The 20,349-nt window shown below is 42.0% G+C and overlaps 1 protein-coding gene and 1 long non-coding RNA gene across 2 annotated transcripts in view; one reads left to right on the top strand and one right to left on the bottom strand.

Annotated features, from left to right (window-relative positions):
* LOC130577091 (uncharacterized) overlaps window positions 1-2,676 on the bottom strand; it is an 18,928-nt gene extending 16,252 nt beyond the window's left edge. The window contains exon 1 of the long non-coding RNA XR_008965731.1: window positions 2,574-2,676. This is a non-coding gene — a long non-coding RNA (uncharacterized LOC130577091). The remainder of the gene's footprint in view (window positions 1-2,573) is intronic.
* Window positions 2,677-2,734: 58 nt separating this feature from the next.
* GCLC (glutamate-cysteine ligase catalytic subunit) overlaps window positions 2,735-20,349 on the top strand; it is a 36,221-nt gene continuing 18,606 nt past the window's right edge. The window contains exons 1-3 of the mRNA XM_057372206.1: window positions 2,735-2,998; window positions 16,737-16,849; window positions 17,669-17,851. Coding sequence (XP_057228189.1) covers window positions 2,849-2,998; window positions 16,737-16,849; window positions 17,669-17,851 — 446 coding nt within the window. The 5' untranslated portion in view covers window positions 2,735-2,848. The remainder of the gene's footprint in view (window positions 2,999-16,736; window positions 16,850-17,668; window positions 17,852-20,349) is intronic.

Below are 20,349 nucleotides of genomic sequence, written 5' to 3'. Positions count from 1 at the left end.
AAGTTTGCTTTCTATAACTTGATGGAGACAATTTGTGTTCCTTGTCATACAAGGCAATGCTTCACCATTATGTTTCTATTCTAAAACACAGCAGTGAAGAGAAGAAAAAAGGTGAGTTTTCATTTGGACTGTACAGAAAAACTAGTCAAGTCTTGGGGCTTGGGAGATGGGTATGGAGGAAACAAACAACATCATCCAAAATACTGCCTGTATGCTTAGAGAAGCTATTTTTCATATTAAGTGTATTGGAAGTAATTATACATGATACTCAGTGTACTGGAAATAATTATACAATATTATGYGTGTAGGCAGATATTATACAATGGTGGTTTGTCTTGAAGTCATGTTTTAGGTGATGTGCAAATGAACACTTCTGCATGTGATGCTGTCAACTTTAGAATGGCTTAGCCCTCTACTATGGATCACCCCACACAGCCAGAARACAAACATTAGAACTGGAGGGGAAAAAGCTTCAGCTGAAGGTGGTGCACACCTCATGAACAGAGCTGACTTGTCACACTTATGCTAAAGATTATGGTGTGGGAAAAGAGTTTACATCTTTATCAGTTTAACTGGTGCAGAAGGAAAATATCGTGAATTTCTGTCATAAAGAATGTATCAGCTCTACAGTTGATAGGATTAAGCACACAGGACTGGAAGTAGAGCAGATATTTGCACTAAAATAACACAAAAAGGAGCTGAATTCAAATATTGAGAAAGACAAGACACTGAAAATGTGTTTTTGAATTGCAGGTCAAAGAGTAGCATTAGTGGTCAGCTGAAGAGCACAGACTGCATAATAGCAGCCTGCRATATAATAAAGCTGATCTTAATTTCAGAATTTTGTGTATGTTGCTGGAAATGACCATTATATACCAGCACACTCAAAGCAGCTGGGATCATACCCAATCCTTCCAGAAAAGTTTTTCAGCAACACAATGCTCTTGCTGTCGACCAAGTGAACCGAGAGCATGGACCCTAAACAATACAGACAGATTGGCACAGATTCATGAGATGACAGTGTTAACTTTGATACAAGAAGGTTTCCTCCAGACCCAGGCTCACTGCCCCAAGAGCCAGAAAGGTGTTGACACAGCTTATGGCTATCAGGTGCTACTTGTCACTGGCAGGACTCCTCAGGTGCTTCAGTTCCAACTGAAAGCTGTGGAAAAGCTGAGGCTGGGTGCCAGCACAGCAGCACCAACACAGAATCCAGTATTTTGGTGCAATTGCCCTCAAACATGCAGGGCAGTGCATGAAGTCCCTTTGTCCCCCTCAGATCTGAAATAAAGTACACAACTCGGCTTTCACAATGAGGAATATGCCTCATCAGACTCCCATTGCCAAGTGTGCGACTTTTGGCCTCTTGATGTTTCAAAAACAAAAAATGCTGTGGGATTGTTTTAGCTAGAAGCAAGGATTGTCTTATCCCTCTAACTCAACCATCTCCAGATCTMCAATAGTACCAACAACAGCATTGCTTTCAATCAGGCCAGCCCTTACAATGTGAGCCAAAAACATGAGGTTTTTCTTTAAAAATCATGAGCTCTTAATTTTAATGACTGCTTGTTCTTGTTCTGTCAGGGTTGCCCTTTGTATAGAAACTTATGTCATTAAAAATACTTTTATTTTTACTTTAATATTTGATATCTTCCACTAATGCATTTTAGTTTTGTTCTTCTAATATCTTGGGAGCTTATGCTATCCTTTAGGCACCTCATATCCTGGAATAGACAATTAAGCAGTTCCTGTCAGTATAGTCATTTAATGAAATACCTTATAATACAGTTCATCCATTAGTGGGCTATATCACAATTTAAATACCTTACTAATTCTCAAAGCTTATCCTACCACATACCAGCCCTGTTTGTCCCAGAGGCYTGCAACAAGCCCTGTGCATGTAACAACGAGGGTCCAGGAGTAATGAATTTCTGCTTCTCAGCKATGAGACTTTCCCTTCACATTAACGCCCCACTGCCTTTTGTCTATTCATTTAGCAAACACTTAGCACTGACAGGCCTTCCTACTTTTTATCATAATGCAAAGCACATGCCTTGACAGGCCCCTGTATCCTCCTTCCTGAGACAATGCCATTCCAACTCTATCCAGAACAATTCCCCGGTAACAACCTCATTTTTAACATCTTCACAAGCTGGGACYGTGCTTGGCACCACAGGATGTGTGCTCCGCAGCCGAGGAGATGCAGAGGAAGGAGTCTCTGGAGGATGAGGTCTGACCTCTCTGGATCTCACCCACTCTGAGCATCATTTTTTCCCCGTGCTCTGATCTGTAAAATACACAGCAGTGTTCACACACCGTCCGCGCTTTGGGGCCTTTCAGTCAGGACCTTTATTTTGGCGCTTTCAGGCCCACAAGGGTCCCTTCGCACCAGAACAGCAGSGCAGCAGACGCGCCCCATGGTGTCCCGGCCGGCCGAGGGACACTGCACCGCCGCCATGTCGCCTCGCGCAGGCGAGCGCCGCCTCCTGCCCCGTGCCCGGGGCGAGCGCCGGGCGTGCGGAGAGCGGCGCTCASAGGCGCTGCCGGCGCCGCGGCTGCCCGGGTTTGCTTACCCGGGGACGTCCCCGCCCCTCGTTCCCCGACAATCCGCGCCGAAAGCGCGCCGGGAGCGCCAGGCCGCGCTCAGCCCCGTGCCCAGCGCGGCGGGGCGGCGCCTGCCGGCGGAAAGTGCTGAGTCACGGCCTGACGCGCGGCCGCCGTCACGTGCGGCCCGGGCTCGGTCCCGCCGCGGCACGGAGCGCACCAGCGGCACCGAGCGCACCCTGCACGGGCGCACTCGCTCCGCTCCGGCTCCGGCTCCGCTCGCCTTCCCGGCCTCCCCGCCGGCATGGGGCTGCTGTCGCAGGGTTCGCCACTGAGCTGGGAGGAGACCCGGCGGTACGCGGAGCACGTGCGGCGGCACGGCATCCTCCAGTTCCTCCACATTTACCGCGCCCTGCGCGACCGCCACAAGGACGTGCTCAAGTGGGGCGACGAGGTGGGTGAGACCCCGGCTGCCGCGGCCTCTTCCGCGGCCTCCGCCGAGCCTTGGGGCGGGCGCAGGTGCCGCTCCGGTGCGGGCCGTGATGCCCCGGGCGGGCCCGGCCGCTCGGCCCGGTCGCTGGGCGGGAGGGGACGTTGCGGGCTGCCCGGCGGGGCTTTGTTTACCTCGCGAGCACACACGCGCTCGCCGCATTTCCTTGCGCAGCACGGCTGCCCCGCTATTACCCGCGGTTCTTAAACGCTACAACAACTTTCAGTGTTTACGCCTGGCACCAGTCGGTTGCCSGGGCAGCCCCTCGGCAGTTGTATTCCCTGGGCGGTGATGCTCGGCAGCACGCGCTTTTTCCCCGGAGTTTGTTTGTGCTCTCTGGATGAGTTTGAGTAAAGCAYGTCTATGCCTCGAGTCCAAGGCAGTGTCTGCTCCGACTCACACTCAGTTTTGGGGTGGAAAGTGGGGGAAGCAGGACCGGGGGTGGGCGGGCGACTCTGCAGTGGCGGCTCTGTCCTGTATCCCTGTGGAAAGGGACCTGCCGATCGCTGCTTTACCGCAGAGTTTTCTGGGCGTTTGGTGCGTGTCAGCCTGCCTTCTGAACAAGGATCAGGGTGATCGCTCGGGTCATGACTTGAACTTTGTTACAGGTGCTTTGTGCCCGAGGACCGTAACTTTAGTCACACGTCTTGGATGTGTTGCCTTGTAAASTTGCGTTCAGTTGTGCCACAGCGTGACAGCACTCTGCTCAAAGCAAAGCCTCCTCTGTTGATCAGCTCCCCAAGAGACAGGGAGCAGCTTCACATGTGCACTAGAAGCTGTCCTTGTCCGTGGTGTTGGTGAGGTGCAGTGTTGGGCACTTGGAGGTGTCATAGATGTGGGTGCACATCTTCCCCTTCTTCCARGGAAGTTGGAAGAACAGTAATGGGGGGACTTGGATGCGGGGGCTTGGCCATTGCATCTCTGTCTCATGCAGAGTTTGCTTTCTGAACGGCAAAGGTATTTGTGAGAAAACTTTATTCAGGTAACAGCAGGTGTTCACAGGTGCTAGGTGCTCTTTGTCAGAGGAAAATGTTATTCATTCACCGTATGCACCTTGAGAAAGCTTGTCTCTTCAAGTCTGTTCTTTAAATGAACCCCCTTTATAATTCACTTAACAGGAGGGCAAGTGTCAAYGCACAGGAACTGCTTCTATGAGCGAGTGGGGGCTTGGCTGCTAAAACCTATTTAATGAAAGCATGTGTAGGCTACACTGCAGGTTTTTGCAGCTAGAGTGGTGTGGACTCAGGAAATATACTTTTATGTATCCCTGTCTGATGCTTGTGTTCCCACATGTCTTGTATGACTGAAGTCACACTGACAAGAGTCTCACAGTCTTGAGTCCAGGAATATAGGTAGTCTTCTTCCTGTTGCTCTGACACTTAGCTTGAGGGTTTCCTCATTAAACTTTTAGAGATGGTACTCATTTTTCAATGGGTGTTAGATTTTAGTTCTCCTTGCTTTCTCAGAGTGAGATTTCACAAGATAGCTAAGGCTGATCCACTAGCAAGCTTCTCTCCCTGTGTTCCAGGCTCATATTTCTGCTGTCTGCCTTGTGTCGATCCTGTCCATCGGAGTTCAAAAAGTTAACCCAGCAGATAACTCTTCTCCATTCAGTTTTTAGGGTGGTTGGTTTTGTCAGCAGAGCTTCAGCTCTTGCACTGGACCCAGTAATCTGTGCTTAATGTGAGGAAAGTAGGATTGTGGAGGAAAGTGTCAAGTACAACCAGCCCCCGCTGCCCCTGCAGCTGATCACTTAGTAATCTTAGATGTATGATGAGACTGGACTCTGGGAGCCTCATTCTTCCTTTGGCCTGGRGAACCGTGCTGAAAAAGGTGTTTGTGCTCAGTAAATAGTTATGTTAAAGGAGATTCACAGTTTTCTTCTACCATGCATGGCAATAGTCAGGATTTTAAGAGCAGAATCATTACAGACATGGTTTTGAGAAGGAGGTAAGAGCTGTGTTAGAAATGTCTATGGACATTGAGAGTCAGGTAACCTGGTTCATTTTCTACCTCTGCATTTTAACAAATGCTAATAAACTCAGATGTGGCAACTTTGTTCTACTGGGTTATGCARTTATATATTTTTATGTAACACAGCATTTAGGAGTGTGTTAATGGATCAGGTACTTGTAGCCAGTCTGCTCTTGTGCAAACACAAAACCATACCTCTGTCCATAACTTACTTAAGCTGTGCTGTGGATAGACTAATGCAGAGGACAGTACATTTATTTTCCATTTTCCCGGTCAAATATCTAGTTAGAAGGTAGCACCACATTTATAGGCAGCTTAGATGAATCAACTAATTGAACTGTTTTCATAAAAAGCCTTTTATGCACTTTGACYTTCATGTATAAAGTCATCACCTGAGGGTGTTTAATTGTTTAAAAACTTATTGAAGATAATAATCAAGAATGAAGGTAATAGCCCTCATGTACTGGTAGAGATAAAATCAGAATAAACAAAATTACTTCTGTGTTCAAGAGATGTTTCTGTGACTGTGTTTAGTGAAAAATGTATTTTGTATTTTTTTTTTAAGGAATGCTTATGAGAAAAAACCCAGCTTTAGTAGCACATACTGAGTTTGTCTTTCGGGGCATATAAAGTTTGTCCCCCATGTAGGTGATGCCATTATGAAAAGGACATATTGTGTTTGTTCATGMGTGTAGATACCAGCCTTCCTTTGATTTTGTTTTCAACGGGACTCCCACTTTTCAGTGAGTGTTATAAGACTCTACAGACCTGTGGGAGTCATTTGGGATACTTGTAGCCTCCTAGGGACTCCATTCCCTGGTGTTCCAAGGGAGTGAAACTCTGGGGAATCCTGTGCTGTTTCTTGKATGCCAGACAGAAGTGTTAAGGCTAAGTGCTAACAGAGCACGGTGGTGGCATCTGTTTTGAAGGGAGTGAGACAGCATCACAGCTTGTATTGCGGGGTAGCACTCCCTAGTGCTCCCGTCCTCTCCTGAGTAAAGAGCTGGAAAGGTCAGAGCACTGGTTCTGCAGCCTTTTTATTGCTTTCAGGGTTAACAGAAACAAGAGCTGTTGTCTGTTTTGGGGTAAGTTCTTTTTCACTGTTTTCTGCCACCATGAAGCCTTTGCAATTGTGAAAAACAAAAGCCAACAAAATAAGAGTTTAACAGATTAAGACTTGCTTTAAAAAAGCTTTCTAAAGGTTACCTTAAGTCTGTATTTTCAGGTAAAGGTCCTCTGCCTCTTAATCATCCTTTTACCTCATTTAAAACTGGCAGTTGACCTCCCTTTTTATGCTTGACTTCTTCKGACTGTGGCGAATACAAAACAGTGAGCTATCTCATTATCCCTCATCAAACCCTGCCTTACTATCCTTCCCTTGATGCACACAAAGTTTGGGCAACAAATACATCTGCTGGTACAACCCTGTCATGCTAACAAGTACAGTGTCCTTGTGTTCTTGTTTTGTCATCCATCCAGTAATGTGCACTTGACTTTGGGATTGCAGAGTTTTGATCATTATTTATTTTTTTATTTTTGTGCAGCAGAATCAAAAACCTGCAACTTTTCCATAATGTGTTTCAGAACTCCAGTAGAATTAGCAGATACTAGCCTAGCCTGCTGCTTCCCAGCTTGTGTCCCAGAAAGCCCTCTTCTGTGCCGGTGCATTATTAGTCTCCGGTGCTGTTTAGTGCCTCTTGTCTGCTGATTGCATTCCTCTAACTGAMAGACATTGCTTAAATTTCACTTTGGAGCTTTATGCGGACACTGGGATCAGACAAGTGGAATGGCTGGCCTTTGGCAAGGCTCACTGCTGCTACTTTGTGCTGAGCATGCACAGAGTCACAGCATTTCACACTGAGCTACCGATACATASGTGTCCATACSTGCACATAACACTTGTCTTCCACTGTCTGTAAAGACTAAGGGGGAGTTGTTTCAGCTTAAGAAAATTTTGAGAAAGGCATGCCAGAGGGAGAGCCCTCCGAAGGAAGGGATGTAGAAAGCAAGCATGGGCAAAACATGACAGTTTTGTTTTAAAGTACATGTGAATGAAATAGGAATCTTGACTTGCTCAGCCTTGTTTAGTGAAATTGGACATAATGACCCTTTTGTTGGGTATGAGTCTTGTTCCCATCAGTTTGAGGACCTCTAGTGCATAACAAGCATCTACAACCTTGTAAAAGTTGTTTTCTTAATGGAARCTTGAAGGGAAATTTGGGCGCCTTTAAATAGATTTTATAATGCTGTGTATGAGGCAGCATGAAAAATGTACCACTGCACTGCATGCAAGATGAAATCTTGCTGAATTAATTCTAGTTTGGCTTTAGTTGTTTCTTTCCTTTTCTTTCTCAGTCATTTTTAAACTTCTTTTGATCTTTCACTTGTACACTCAATTCATTCTCCTCCTTATCCTTTAGTTTTTTAATGATACCTTGTAAATAAGTTAATTGAGAAGTAAAATGAACATGTGCTAATCMGCAATCAACTTCCTCGTGCAAGAAGCAAAGCAGCCTTTCTCACGTGCAGTGAGAGGCCATGGTTTTCTTACCAGCATGTCCCAAAGGCGTTGCCTCTGATAAGAAGATGCATGACTCTCATGAAAGCCTTCTCCTTTTCCTTAATGAAAGGCTAGGCKTTTAAAAGTGCTGCATTTCCTTTTGAGTGATTCTTCCCATGGAGCTAGCTRTTGCATTAACGCCGTGTTACAGTTTATAGCCTGTTGTGTTTTGGGGTTTTTCCAGGGCAGTAGTAATGTGTAAATGATAGGATCAGAGATGTTACGTTACAGTCCGCAGAACTTCAGATTGGTAAAATTATTGCTGCGTGCTAAGGAAAGGTATTTGGGTTCAGATGCACACAGTTTGAGGTTCCAGTTTATCTATCACCCATTTAAAATCAGGAACAAAATCTAGGGCATTTTTTAGCAGTGGTGAATCTAGCTCACCAGCTGCATAAAATAAGTACAGGTACTGTCCCTGAAGTATACAGATGAAGTTTTCGTAATCTCTTCGCTAAAATACAGCCAGTGAGGCWTAGTGAGAGACAGATACACATGCACAAAAATGTTCAAAAAGAGGTAAGAAAGGACCAGAAYTGGTGAAGGAGTAGGTTTGGAGAGCATCGTTGTGTACAGAAAAGGTAGTGTTCTTTTCTCATTTTACAAGAAACCTGGCTAACCCAATGGACCAGAAAAGCAGWTGTTCTTTTAAGATAATTACTTACTTTACAAAGCCTAGATGCCCTATGGAACAAGATGCSACAGGATAGCTTTGAAGCCAAGATAGACATTGACTTACGTGGACAACAAGACTAGACTGTTTATTATGGTTTCTTCAAACTTCACATGCTGCAAGATGTTTGTTCGTCTGTCCAAACCACTTAGATAATTATRTAGTGAGTTGTGGGGTTTCTTTAATGTTATCTGAAACTTTCTAACTAGCTTTTTGTTTTATATGTTATAAATAAAATGGAATAATGAAAAACAGTTGTTACGTTTTTCAGAATGTCAGTAATATGTGGTCTTTAACAAAAATTCATCCAAGTCATTATATAGAGTCATCATCAGTACTATGACAAACTTATATTTTCATTTRTACAAACTACTACTATATACCAGTGTGTAGAAATTGTTTTTTTTAAAGCTCTTCCTGGTAATCTTGTTCCTGTAATAAAGCTGTGGTAGCCTGGAGCCTTACGAATTTTTTTGCGTTCTTGTCRTTTGAAGAAGAATGCTTTTAGTCTCCCCCTCCCCCACCAAAATTCCTCAAACAGTGCGTTTTTGAATTTTTTTCATGCAGAAATTCCTCATGATGGCCTCTGCCAAATGTGGCATGTGCGGATGCATCTCAATGGGAGCTGTCTTAATCGATGTGCTCACCCGCTGGCTGCTTGGGGGGAAGCAGCACTCGTGAATGATTTGGTTGTCACGTGTCTCCTTGTTCACCCTTTCTCTCTCAGCTTTATTTGGCTAAATAGAGGGACAGTGGCATTATTTGTTTACAAAGAGATTCAGTGCTTCCTTAATACTTCTTGTATGGGAACCTGTTCTTTCGGATAGTGACGTTTCTGAGGCTGGTTCTGGAGATATGATGTGAGTGCATCAGCTTATGCTGCTTGACAGCCATGAGCGTGTATATATGCAACCTCGAAAATGCACTAATGCATGGAAATGAAACTCTGTAAATCTTGACTTGAGCAAGATAGGTGCATTTTCCTTTCCCTGGATTATTCTTTGACTTTTGCTTTTTCTGCCTGGTTTTAATCCTGGCATCAGGGAAAACCTAAACTAAACACTTAAGCTCTCAAAACATGCACAGTGTGTTAACCCCATGATGGCAGATAATTTTGCTTCCTCTCTGCTCAGCTCTTCCATGGCTGGGTGGTAAGATAGGTTGTAGGGCAGCACCARTGACCTACCTGAGAGCTTTACTGCCAGGTGCACTGTGCATGTGACTTGAAAGACTCAGTTTATGCTGAGAAGCTCTTCGAAAATTTGGTTTTGTAATTAATGAAAACCAGTTTGGAAGTTTTGGGATTTTCTGTTATGTGAGGTTTTGTTTGGGTTTTTACTTTTTTTCTCTGCGTGTTTGGTTGGTTGGTTGGGTTTTTTTAGGGCTGTTTTGGTGGGGGTTTTTTTATGGCTTTTTGTTAGGACTTTTCCCCACAGTAAACTGAAGTTGCTCATAACTGTTGACCCACCCCCATGGTAAACATTGATGTCCACCTTCCCAATCTCAGATTTTAGTAAGAGCTGTATAAATGACCTGCTGTTTGTATATTTCTGATARAATATTCTGTTCACAGTGTATTTCCCTCTGTAGGTGTCAAGTRGATTGCTGTGGTTTTTATCATGGGATATTTTCTATTGTAATTCCTYTTTTCCCTCAGGACCTCCTTTTGCTGTGCAGATGCCTTACTTTAGTTAACAATATGAGAAAGGGTGAGTCAGAAGGATGAGTACGAGAAAGATTTTGTTGTTGCATATTTGGTTGTTCAYTTTTAAAATTTTTCTTTATGATACAAAAGGTGAATTAATATCTTACAGCATTTTGTTTCACAGATGAATAAATAAATAAAGTTGTCTTTGATCAGAATCTAAAGTTAACATTATCCTAGTCTTTTTAATTATATTAACCTCAGGTGTTACAAAGTACAGAAGTCAAAGATGACACTTTTTTCTAATGCACCACATCTTGTTTCTTTAGAATCATGCAAATGGTTATAACTTCTTGATTTTGATTTTCAATAACCCAGCTTCCTGGTTTGTGATGTGTGTAGAAGGTTCTCTAGTCATGTGTCATGTGTGCAAAAAAATCTGCAGCCCTGATGTTGTCACATGGGAGGGGGAACAGGCAAGAGCACTTAGATGGGGCTGGTTGTGTTGACTGAGATGAAAACAGAGAGGATGAAGAGGCTCTCTTTATCTATGGTGGTATGTTTAATGTAGCATAGAAGTTCTTAATTTTTTTTTTATTTTCATCAGTGTAATGTCAAATATGTTTTGTTTCTGGGACATGCTTTCTGCARGTTGGTTTTATTTAGAGCTGGTGCTTTTTTCATTGGATTGCAACTTCAATCTGTTTGATCAAAATTAGGCATTTTGGGAATTACATTTGAATTTTGGTTCTCCTGTTGCAGATTTTCAAAATTATTTCTATGGCAGAGAACATCCATGGTAATCTTATGAGTGTGGGAATGCCTTGCTTCATGCCAGTATGCCCCCCCCCAGTTTGGGGGCAGGGTAGCCCACCCCTGGAACTTCCRGATTTGTTTTCCTCTGAAATTTGGTCCTTTGGGAGTTAGACTTATTGTAAGACAGTAAACCTTTCATTAAAGGTACATTACCAGCTGGTTATTTCTGTGACTCTCATGTTTTATCACAGCAGTGGTGAGAAGGTAAATGCATTAAAAAAAMCCACCTTGGGTATTATGCTCTACATCCATCAGAAGTATTTGTACCTATAGAAAAAAAATCTCCTTTTTCCATCTAATACTGAAAACTTGTAGCWGAGGTTCTTTAATGAACAGTCAGATTATTAAAACTTTGTTCCCCTCTAGACTGTAATTTAATGATAATGGTATTTTAATGTTGCATTAACTGATGAATAAATATAGGGAAGAACTACTGGGTTTTTTCTATGAGCGAGCTTAACAACTAGTGAAAAGGGTATTTTCTACTGCATACATAAGTATATGAGGCATATTGCATGAAAATACTTAAGTATTGGTAGTGGCTTTTGTTAACAGTAAACAAAAGCCGTGAGACCTCATTGGATGTTCAGAAAAAAATATTCAATTTCTCTTAAAGATCCGGGCCTGAAGGAATGGTTATAGGTGGAGACTGCTGACAGTTGCTCCAGGTATGTTTGGCAATAACTGTTCCAGTGGAAGGAGAAATAAGCTGTGATTAAGATTGTTCTTGAGAAACAGCAGTGGTCCATGAGTCACCTGGGATCAAGTTTATTTAGAATCACRGAATGGTTTGCATTGTAAGGGACCCTTGAAAATCATCTCATCGAGCTCCATGACGTGGGCAAGGACATCTTCCATTACATCAGGTTCCTCAAAGCCCCATCCAAACTGGCCTTGAACACTTCAGGGATGGGGCATCCACATCTGAGATGGATGTCAGGAGTGCARTACAAGGCTAATGCAGGGTACTGTTTTTCATAGGTAGAAAGTATGCAAACTTCATTGCTTTTCTCTCAAAAAAAAGCTTCTCCTCAAATCATTCTTCTAAACTATTTTCTCTATTTTATAATCTTGGCACCTTACTTCTGAGCTTACTAAAGTCCAGATTCTATGCTTACCAATGTTTTCTTAGACAGAAGTGCTTTGTGGCAAAATGGATTTTTAACATTTAATGCTACAGCAGAGGCTTTACTCTTAACTGTTAGATAGGTTTTGTTCCCTGTGTAGTTAGCATGATGGTCTTAAATTGAGTGTGCCAGGACGGGTTTTCATATTGGGAAGCAGACTGCTACCAAGGCAAGTATTTGGACTATGATAGATGTTGTTATCCAGGKGTTAGATAAATTACTTGTAGAATTGCTGTGTTAAGGTTTGGGGCTTGACACATGTCAGTGATCTTAGATCTCRGGGGAGAGGTTAGCTAGGAAAGGTTGGGGAGAAGGATAGCTACTGATAGTGGGCACAAAGGACACAGAATTTACAGGCCACAAGGACATTTGGCAGAACTCCCAAGATAAGTAAGAAACTAACAAAGCCAACTCAGCGACTGTGCTGAGATCAGTTCCAGCTGGGTAAAAGGTAATTCCAGCAGGGAGAGATTTCTACCACCATGGTCCACTGACTCAAGAAAACCACCAACTCAAGAGAAGGACTGAGCATGCAAACTAATTAGCATGAGAAGCAAGAGAATCGTTTAGGTAAAATTAATAAGAGAACAATGTAACTTGTAGTCAATGAAACATGATTTCTTTCCTAAAATATATTAACGGTGTAAAGCTTTGATGATGGGGGAGCTAGCAGCCTTTTGTGAGTTATCACCTAGCTCTTTGCTTTGCACAAGTTAGAATAAAGAAATATTCAGCCTTAAGCTGAGACAGGGGTGATTCAGATAAGACATGAGAAAAAATTTTTACAGCTAGGGTAGTCAGGCATTGGGATAAGTYACCCAGAGACATTGTAGAGTCACCATCCCTCAAGGTGTTGAAGAGGCATCTGGATCTTTCTCTGAGTGATGTAGTTTAGTGATTCGGGAGTTACAGTGGCATTGCTGGGTTGACAGTTAGACTTGCTGATCCTAAAGGTCTCTTCCAACCTTGACAATTCTATRRTTAAATAGAAATACCTCRTCTTGGTGTGTAAATTGGCACTGCACACTGGGCACCAAGCCTGCATTTGGGACAACTGTGTAGCAAATTCASTTCTCCTTGTTCCTTAGAATTACTACTAATGGCTTGTTTCACTTCATTTCTAAGAAGCATGCTTTTGCAGAGTTAGCATGTGCAATTATGGTCAAATAACTCAAGTATTCAAACACAATTTCAGACATGTTTACTCATCTCCAGAGATCTGTCATCTTGGAATGGTGGTCCAAGTCCAGCACAACTGTTTGACTTAATGAAAAGAGAGTGGTTGTGGTTCTCTGCAGTTGACAGGCTTCAAGTCCTCACTTGTATTTACAGAGGTGACATCAAAGAATTKTCAACACCCTGACATTTTCTTGCTAGCCAACTGTGAGAAAAGGTTGTAGTAGGTGAAGTAACACCATTCTGGGTGCTTTTCTGCTGGCAYACTAATGGAGCATACTGCTTCCTCCATTCGGCAATGGTGGGGAATGGAGCTGGTGTGGAAGTACTCTGTAGATGCAGTTACATTGCAAGTAATTGAGAGGAAAGAAACCTCTAAAGGACAGTTTTCCCRTGTGTTGGCTCATAGGCACTTAATGTTATACTCAAAGTATTTACTTTAATTAAGAGTGTATTTTCTTTTTTAATGCATTCAAGTATGAACAGTARTTTGTTTTAGGCTTGGTTGGGGGGCAGGGGGTGGTGGATTTTCAGCTTTCACTTTGCAATCTTGCTGGCCAAGCTGTTTTTCCTTTCCCTGGTAAGGCCCTGTAGAACAGAGAGYCAGGCAGACCAGCGCTGGTCTGAGAGATTCCTCCACTGAGATTGCACTGAGCCGTGTCTACAGGGAGAAGCTGGGAGGCTTTGTCTTGTCCTCAGCAGCTTTGCAGCATGTGCCAGTCAGAGGACAGAGATGTGTTTGGTTTACTACATGATGGCAGCACTGACTGGAAACTTGGGTYCAAAGTGGCCACCTTCCTTACCATGACAGGGTGCACTGTCCTCTCTGGCTTTAAGCAAGGTTGCTGGTCAGCCATCTGCATCAATAGTTTGATCTGATGGGTATTTTGCTTCTTGCTAAGGAGCCTGGTTAAAGTTACAGAGAAAAGTGAACTCTTCAGAGCTCAGCAAAATAATGAATTATGAATGTTGGGTGAAGTCCCTCATGTTTGGCCTTTGGACTGGAATTTCTGGCAGTCATGCTGTTTCTTTCAGCTTGGCTGCATTCCTCTGAACTTTATTGTGGATAGAAAACATGTGAGAAGCCTGTGAATGATGACCTGAAGTTGAATGTAAAAATGTATGAACTCTGAATTTGTTTCTTTCTTTGTAGCTGTAGGCTAAATCTTTTGATGAGCCTAAATTACATTCTTTAAGGATGCCCRTTCAGTCAGTCCCTCTGTTGTCAAGACACTCTGTGGGTTACTTGGAACTGTTGGCAGCTGTCCGAAGTTCTTTCTTTTCTCATTAAAATTAGTGGCAGATCATCTGTGTGTTAAGACAGCTTTGAAKATTTAGTCAATGTTTCTGGAGACAAGAGTAATAGTTGCTTCTATAGCTAGATGCATAAAAGCAATATATATTCACAACTTTACTTGAAATATGCAGCACTTTGATTTCTTTGGGTTTCCCTTCTTAGCTTAGTCTTTCTTTACACTTTTGGCTTATTTTCTTTYGTGAAACTTGCGGTTTGGTTCATAGAGAAGTATARTGTTCTCCCCACCAGCTCATTACARCTACATTTGAAGGGGGATTTCTAGGACAGGAGGCTAATCAGAGTAGCATACTCTTGCTGCTGTAAAGGGCGACAAATGTTCAACTTTGGGGTCTCTTAAAGACAGCTGCAGTTCCTGTGCTCTCCCTTCTGCCATGTGGTCCCATAGACACTGTGGGGGAGGCCAGGCCTGTGGTGAGATTGATGCCCATTCAGTGTCCATCTGTATGACTCACACCTGTGGGCTCACATTCCCCCTCTGGGTTAGGCCAGCTTCCAGTGAGAATGATGCTTTTACAAAGCAGGAGGTTATGTTGAATGTGGTAGGAAATTGGAAGTTCATTTTTCTTTCCAATAATCGGGGTCCAGTGACACTGAGAAGACTGGTACTGGTTAATATTAAATCAGTGCTCAACTGTGTTGCAGTTGACTATAGTCTGTAATTATCTCAAGTAGATTATTGTGGCACCCAATGACAAAAAATACCATGCAAGAAAGTGATCCTGCACAGAAACTAGAAATCATTATTTTTTTCTCTAGGAGATTAAAATTTGCTCTTAGAAAACATACGGCAAATATATATAATAGGAGGAGTCCTTCCAGAGTTTCTCTCTGATCAGATTCTGTAGAATTACAAACACTCCTGGGTAGTACTGCTTGTGATTTAATCACAAATCCTGACAGAGGATTGTATTTTGTCACAGTAGCAGGCAATAACTCTTTCATGGACACTGAAGCAACCAAAGAACATGAAGACCAGAATGTACTTACAGTGTGCTGTAAAACATGGCATAAGTTCTCTGTGTTTTGGCAAGCTGCTTTCCTATATTCATCAGACTTCCATACATAATAGAAATTGCCATGAGCTGGTAGGCTGCAACTTTTAGCATGAGCATCTTGCATGAATCTGAACTCCTGGGACTGGAACAGTCACATTTGYTAAATACAGAGGGATGTGACTCTAGACAGTGTTGGAAAATGAAACTGAGGAGTGCAGTGCACCTCTGACAAGCTCTAGCTGTGAAATTACAACCTGAATTTTTGACTACAAGTTGATGTTTGAACTAGGTGATTTATGGAAGTATCGGAGGCAGCAGTTTGAGAACCTCCACAAAAGGCACTGCCTGTCACCACTGGTCCAGCCAGGGTCTGAAAGCYAGTACCCTGGTAATGCATTTCCATGTAGGACTTGTGTTTTTACGTGGTAGGCAACACATCACACCTGGGGGTGGTTTGTCTTCTACGCTTCCCAGCACATTGCTAAGCATCCTCTGACAAATAGGTGTCAGGAAATAGGGTGTAACTATTGAAGGGCTACAAGGTCCAAACACCTGTTAGGTTGCTGTGCTGGGTAGCACTGTAAAAGTCTTTACAGGTGCTTTGTCAGCCAGTGTGCATGGAGATCAGAAAGTTTTGAGATGAGGTTGTTCCAGGTTTGGCTGCTTTCAGATAATGTCTGTTAGGGGAGCATACTCCAGTGCTGGGATGCAGCACTGCTGTCAWGAGTGGCTTGTTGGATCTAGTGCAGATTGCAGCCTGGGGTGGGRACAGGGGTGAGGAGGCAGAGTTCTGCAGGCAAGGTATGCTGCTGGGGAGGAGGGGAAGAAACTGGCAGCAAGGCTGAATCAAACGGGTGAAAACCACTGTGTGCCATGCCAAGAGCTGGTGTGTCTGAACGATAGGACTGATGCCGTCTCTAACAGCTCTGGGCTTTAAGTGGTGTAAATGAGACACAGTGCTAGTCTTCAATAGTTCCAACAAGTGATTGCTGTAAATGGATGTTTTCTAGAATGACTTCTGGTTTTTGTTTSTTTGGGAGATTTTTGTYAGCAGCAGAGACTGTAACTGATGGGATGACGGTGAAATGTTTGTGGCTTGCATGTAGCTTGCATGGGGTTTGAGTGTTTTCTTGTCTAAAAATAGTGTGGAAGCAAATACAAATTCAGGGGTTTTTTTTCTGAAATAGCTCCAATTAGAAATGGAGGGAAAGAAATTTCAAGGAATTTCAACTCTATTCAATATGAATAAGCCTGCAGCCATCTTTGCCAATATTGCTTACTGCATTCATAGTTAGTGATGGTTTTTAAACTAATTTAAAATTCAGTGTGGCATACCCTTTTTTCCCTTGGTGCTTAAAATTGCACACCAATGTGTTTGTGTCTGTTTAATTGTTTGTATTGTTTTTGTTATTTGAAAGGTGGAATATATGTTGGTAAAATTTGACCATGAAAATAAGAAAGTGCGCTTGATACTCTGTGGTGAAGAAGTTCTTCAAACACTGCAAGACAAGGGGGAAAAGGTCAACCCCAAGTGAGTAGCTGTTTCCAGTTTCTTTCTTTTTCCTTTTTTTATTTAAATCCCCCTGTTATGATAGTGTGCAAAATTTTGTAAATTTTAACATTCTAGAATGCTGTTGGTAAAACTAAACCACAGATACTGATGTTTTCAGATAAATCTGGGGTTCAGGAAGTGRAAGATTTTGAGCATACTTGCAGGCAGTCCATGCACGTTTTGTATTATGCATTGAAGTAAAGGAGGATATAATGGTGAACCCACAGAAGTTGCAGTTTGGGTGCTTGTTTTGTCTTGCTCTGATTTTGTGCCTGTGGGTACACAGTGATCCATGTCCCATAACATACACGTGGGTGTGCACTTGCTCCCGTGTCTGTTGACTGCAGSAGCAAGTGAGGGCTGTATGGGGAAAGCCTGCTGTCTGTAAGAGCRCTCTCCCATTTTTGGAAGAGCTAGAAATGTAGATGTAAGAATGGCAGGGAAGCTTTTCCCTACCCTCCCCTATGGAAAAGCAGCAGTGATCTGTATTTTCCAGTTCCAGTTAAAACCCTAAGAAACAAAGCTTGAGACAGATAGTTAGGGTGATAGCAATTTGGTGTAGGCAAATCCTGCTTATTGTACTACRCAGCAGCACTATTGCTGCCAAACTGTGCCTTGCTTTCTTCTCACCACTTCCTGACGGTGACGTACATTGGAAGGTRCTTTGTGTTCCTCTATCAAATAATCAGATATAGGAGACTTTTGTTTCAAGTGGKATTAATTTTTGAAATTCTCACAAATGTTTAATCTTTTTTGAAGTTGCAGAAGTAATTAAATGTGGTTGTTCTTTTATTCTAGCCACCCAACACTCTGGAGACCAGAATATGGAAGTTACATGATTGAAGGGACGCCTGGACAGCCRTATGGGGGAACCATGTCTGAATTCAACACTGTACAAGACAACATGAGGAAAAGACGGCAAGAGGCTGCTTCTGTACTCAAAGAAAATGAGGCTGTTTGCACAGTGACATCATTTCCAAGGTTAGATAGTTTTTGAAATGTAATGCCATGTTTCCTGTTCTCCTTACACACTTTCTCCCTCTTGCATATAGCTACACTGCTTAATGAAATAGAGAAAAATATGTTTAGATTGAAGTACTTTGACTTGATGTTTCAGACCTGTTTCCTAAATTTTCTATTGCAACAAGACAAGCAAATAAGCATCTTTTATATTTTTAGGTTGCKTCTAACCTGTGATGATTTTGTATTAGGAGAGAATACTGAGTATTTTTAACATGAAGTGTTATGTATAGAATAGTCTGCCTTCTTGAGTTTATACAGAAAATTATATAGGAAAGGTTTTTCTTTACTTATTTTGCAAACTTTGGTCTTTATAAATAGCGGTTTTGCAAAACATTATTAACCTGATGTATCTTTACTACTATTTTTTCACTAAAGTACATGCAAGCTTCTGGTAGTTTGGAGTACCTGGACTTAGTACTTCTGTAATACAATACTTACTGAATCGAAAAAGGAGAGCATCTCTCCTGGGTTGATAATAACCTTATCTAATATCTTATAAAGGATAGATTTCATCATTTTTGTTGTTGTAAAGAAATTCTTGAAGAAATCAAATTCAGGATGTACTTCATTACCTGGGAGAAACTGTATTGTGGGACATTCAAATATAATTCTAGGCAGAGATTTATTACATTCGTTTTAACTAGCCTGGTCAGTGAAGTGAATGAAGATAGTTACGCTTATAATGGTAAAAAAGTTGCTCTGCAGTAGAAGAGAAGCAGCTGGCCTTACTGGCTAGCTTCTTGTGTAACACAGAATGCAGTAGCCCAAARTTCTTGCTGAGGGCAGGAACAATACAAAATATGACTTAGCAGCAAAGGTGCCAAAATGCCTGCATAATGCCCCATGAATGCTGTTTTAAGAGYTCTCTGTTGACAAAATTTGCTTTCACTTTATTGGAGTTATAGTAGATGTAATAAGAGCTTATTTAAAAGTCCAGTGGTTAAGTAGTTCTCGGTGTATTACAGAATTGTTTTTTTTCCACTGAATCCTTGCAAGTAYATTATGTCATTTAKTAAGTTTCACATACAAAYATTTTGGAMCTGGTCTTGCAGGGAATAAAGGGGRAKGAGTTCTTCATCACTTTGTTGATACAGATGAATACTTTTTACGTCACCGCAGGAACAGTACATTGGATTACACTGAAAGCTAGTAAATAATGAAATGTAGTTTGTTTATTACTTATGGGTCATTCCAAACATACTTCCATCCCTCTGAGATTGCTCTCCCTAGGCTGGCCTAATGGAGTTTATGATTTCTGCCTTCTGATATCTTGCGATTCAAGTCTGTTGGTTTAAATGGAGTCTCACTAACATGTATTTCTGGGATTTCCTGGGGTTGCAGATTTTTGTCACATTGTCTCTACAATAACATGATGTAGTGTGTGCATCTGTGCACGTGCACATGTATATAATAAAATCCGTGCATTTGAAAAGACAGCAAACTTGTTAGACTGCYGACAGAAGAAAGGTAAAGAAGTAAGCTTATTCACATTAAAATAACTCCGTTAAAAATGAACAATTTGAAAATGGTTAAATACTAAAAAACTCTAGCTTAGATGCTACATGASTGTCCTTAGTTCTTAAATTTGTGACTCCTCACTACTGGACCAGAAAGTTGTTTTCWTTGTTGAGGACTGGAGGGATGCAGTTTACAGTTTAGCACTTGTAAGTGATGAAGCTGGGTTTACAAGTTGTAGGACAATTTACGCAGTGAAACTGGGAAGAAACAATATTGAAATACATATTGAGCATAAATAATATTCTTGGAAATTTGAGTGTTCGATGTTTTGAGGAGTTTGTTTGTAATTTTATTGGCTAACTTTTTTTAATCCATCCAAATACTAGAGCCTCTCAAGATAACACAATCATTGTCCTTTTTACTGTGTAACATGGAGAAACTAATCTGCTGCTTTACCTGAATGTTGTCAAATGTTCCTTTGTCTCAGCTGTACTGAAAGCTTATTCTTGTTTCAGGTGACTCTGAAACTTAAAATGGAGTTTCCCAAAGGGGAGGGGTATATTTTGATTAGCTTGCATGTCTCGTCATTTTACATCTAATAGCTGCAAATTTTCTGTGCTTATGACATTCCTCTCATAGGAGTTTTCAGAACTCTAGAAGTGTTATAAGACTTCATTTAAATGCACATACATATGTGTAGCACTTGAAACGACCTCTAATTCTTGTGGAATTGGTTAAGTGTATATTTTAAAAGGGATAGATTGTTGAGAGCAGAGCTGCCTAAAGTACTTTGGCAGGCAGCCTGTATCCTCTCGATAAACTTTAAAGTATCAAATGCAGCTGCATATTAGTATTAATAACAAGCGCTAACACTAAAATGTGTGTRTACCCCACATAATACTGAAGTTTCCTGCTTCAGCCACTGAAAATGTCTGTGTTTGYTGTCTAATGATAGACTAGTAGGGTTTTTTTAAAAAACAAAGACCATGTTAACCACC

The sequence above is a fragment of the Malurus melanocephalus genome, unplaced genomic scaffold (assembly GCF_030028575.1).
Source record: "Malurus melanocephalus ecotype Western Australia unplaced genomic scaffold, MMel_1.1 scaffold_166, whole genome shotgun sequence".
In the NCBI taxonomy this organism is placed as follows: Eukaryota; Metazoa; Chordata; class Aves; order Passeriformes; family Maluridae; genus Malurus; species Malurus melanocephalus.
Note: the sequence above shows the minus strand (reverse complement) of the source record. Positions and strands in the feature narration are given on the sequence as shown.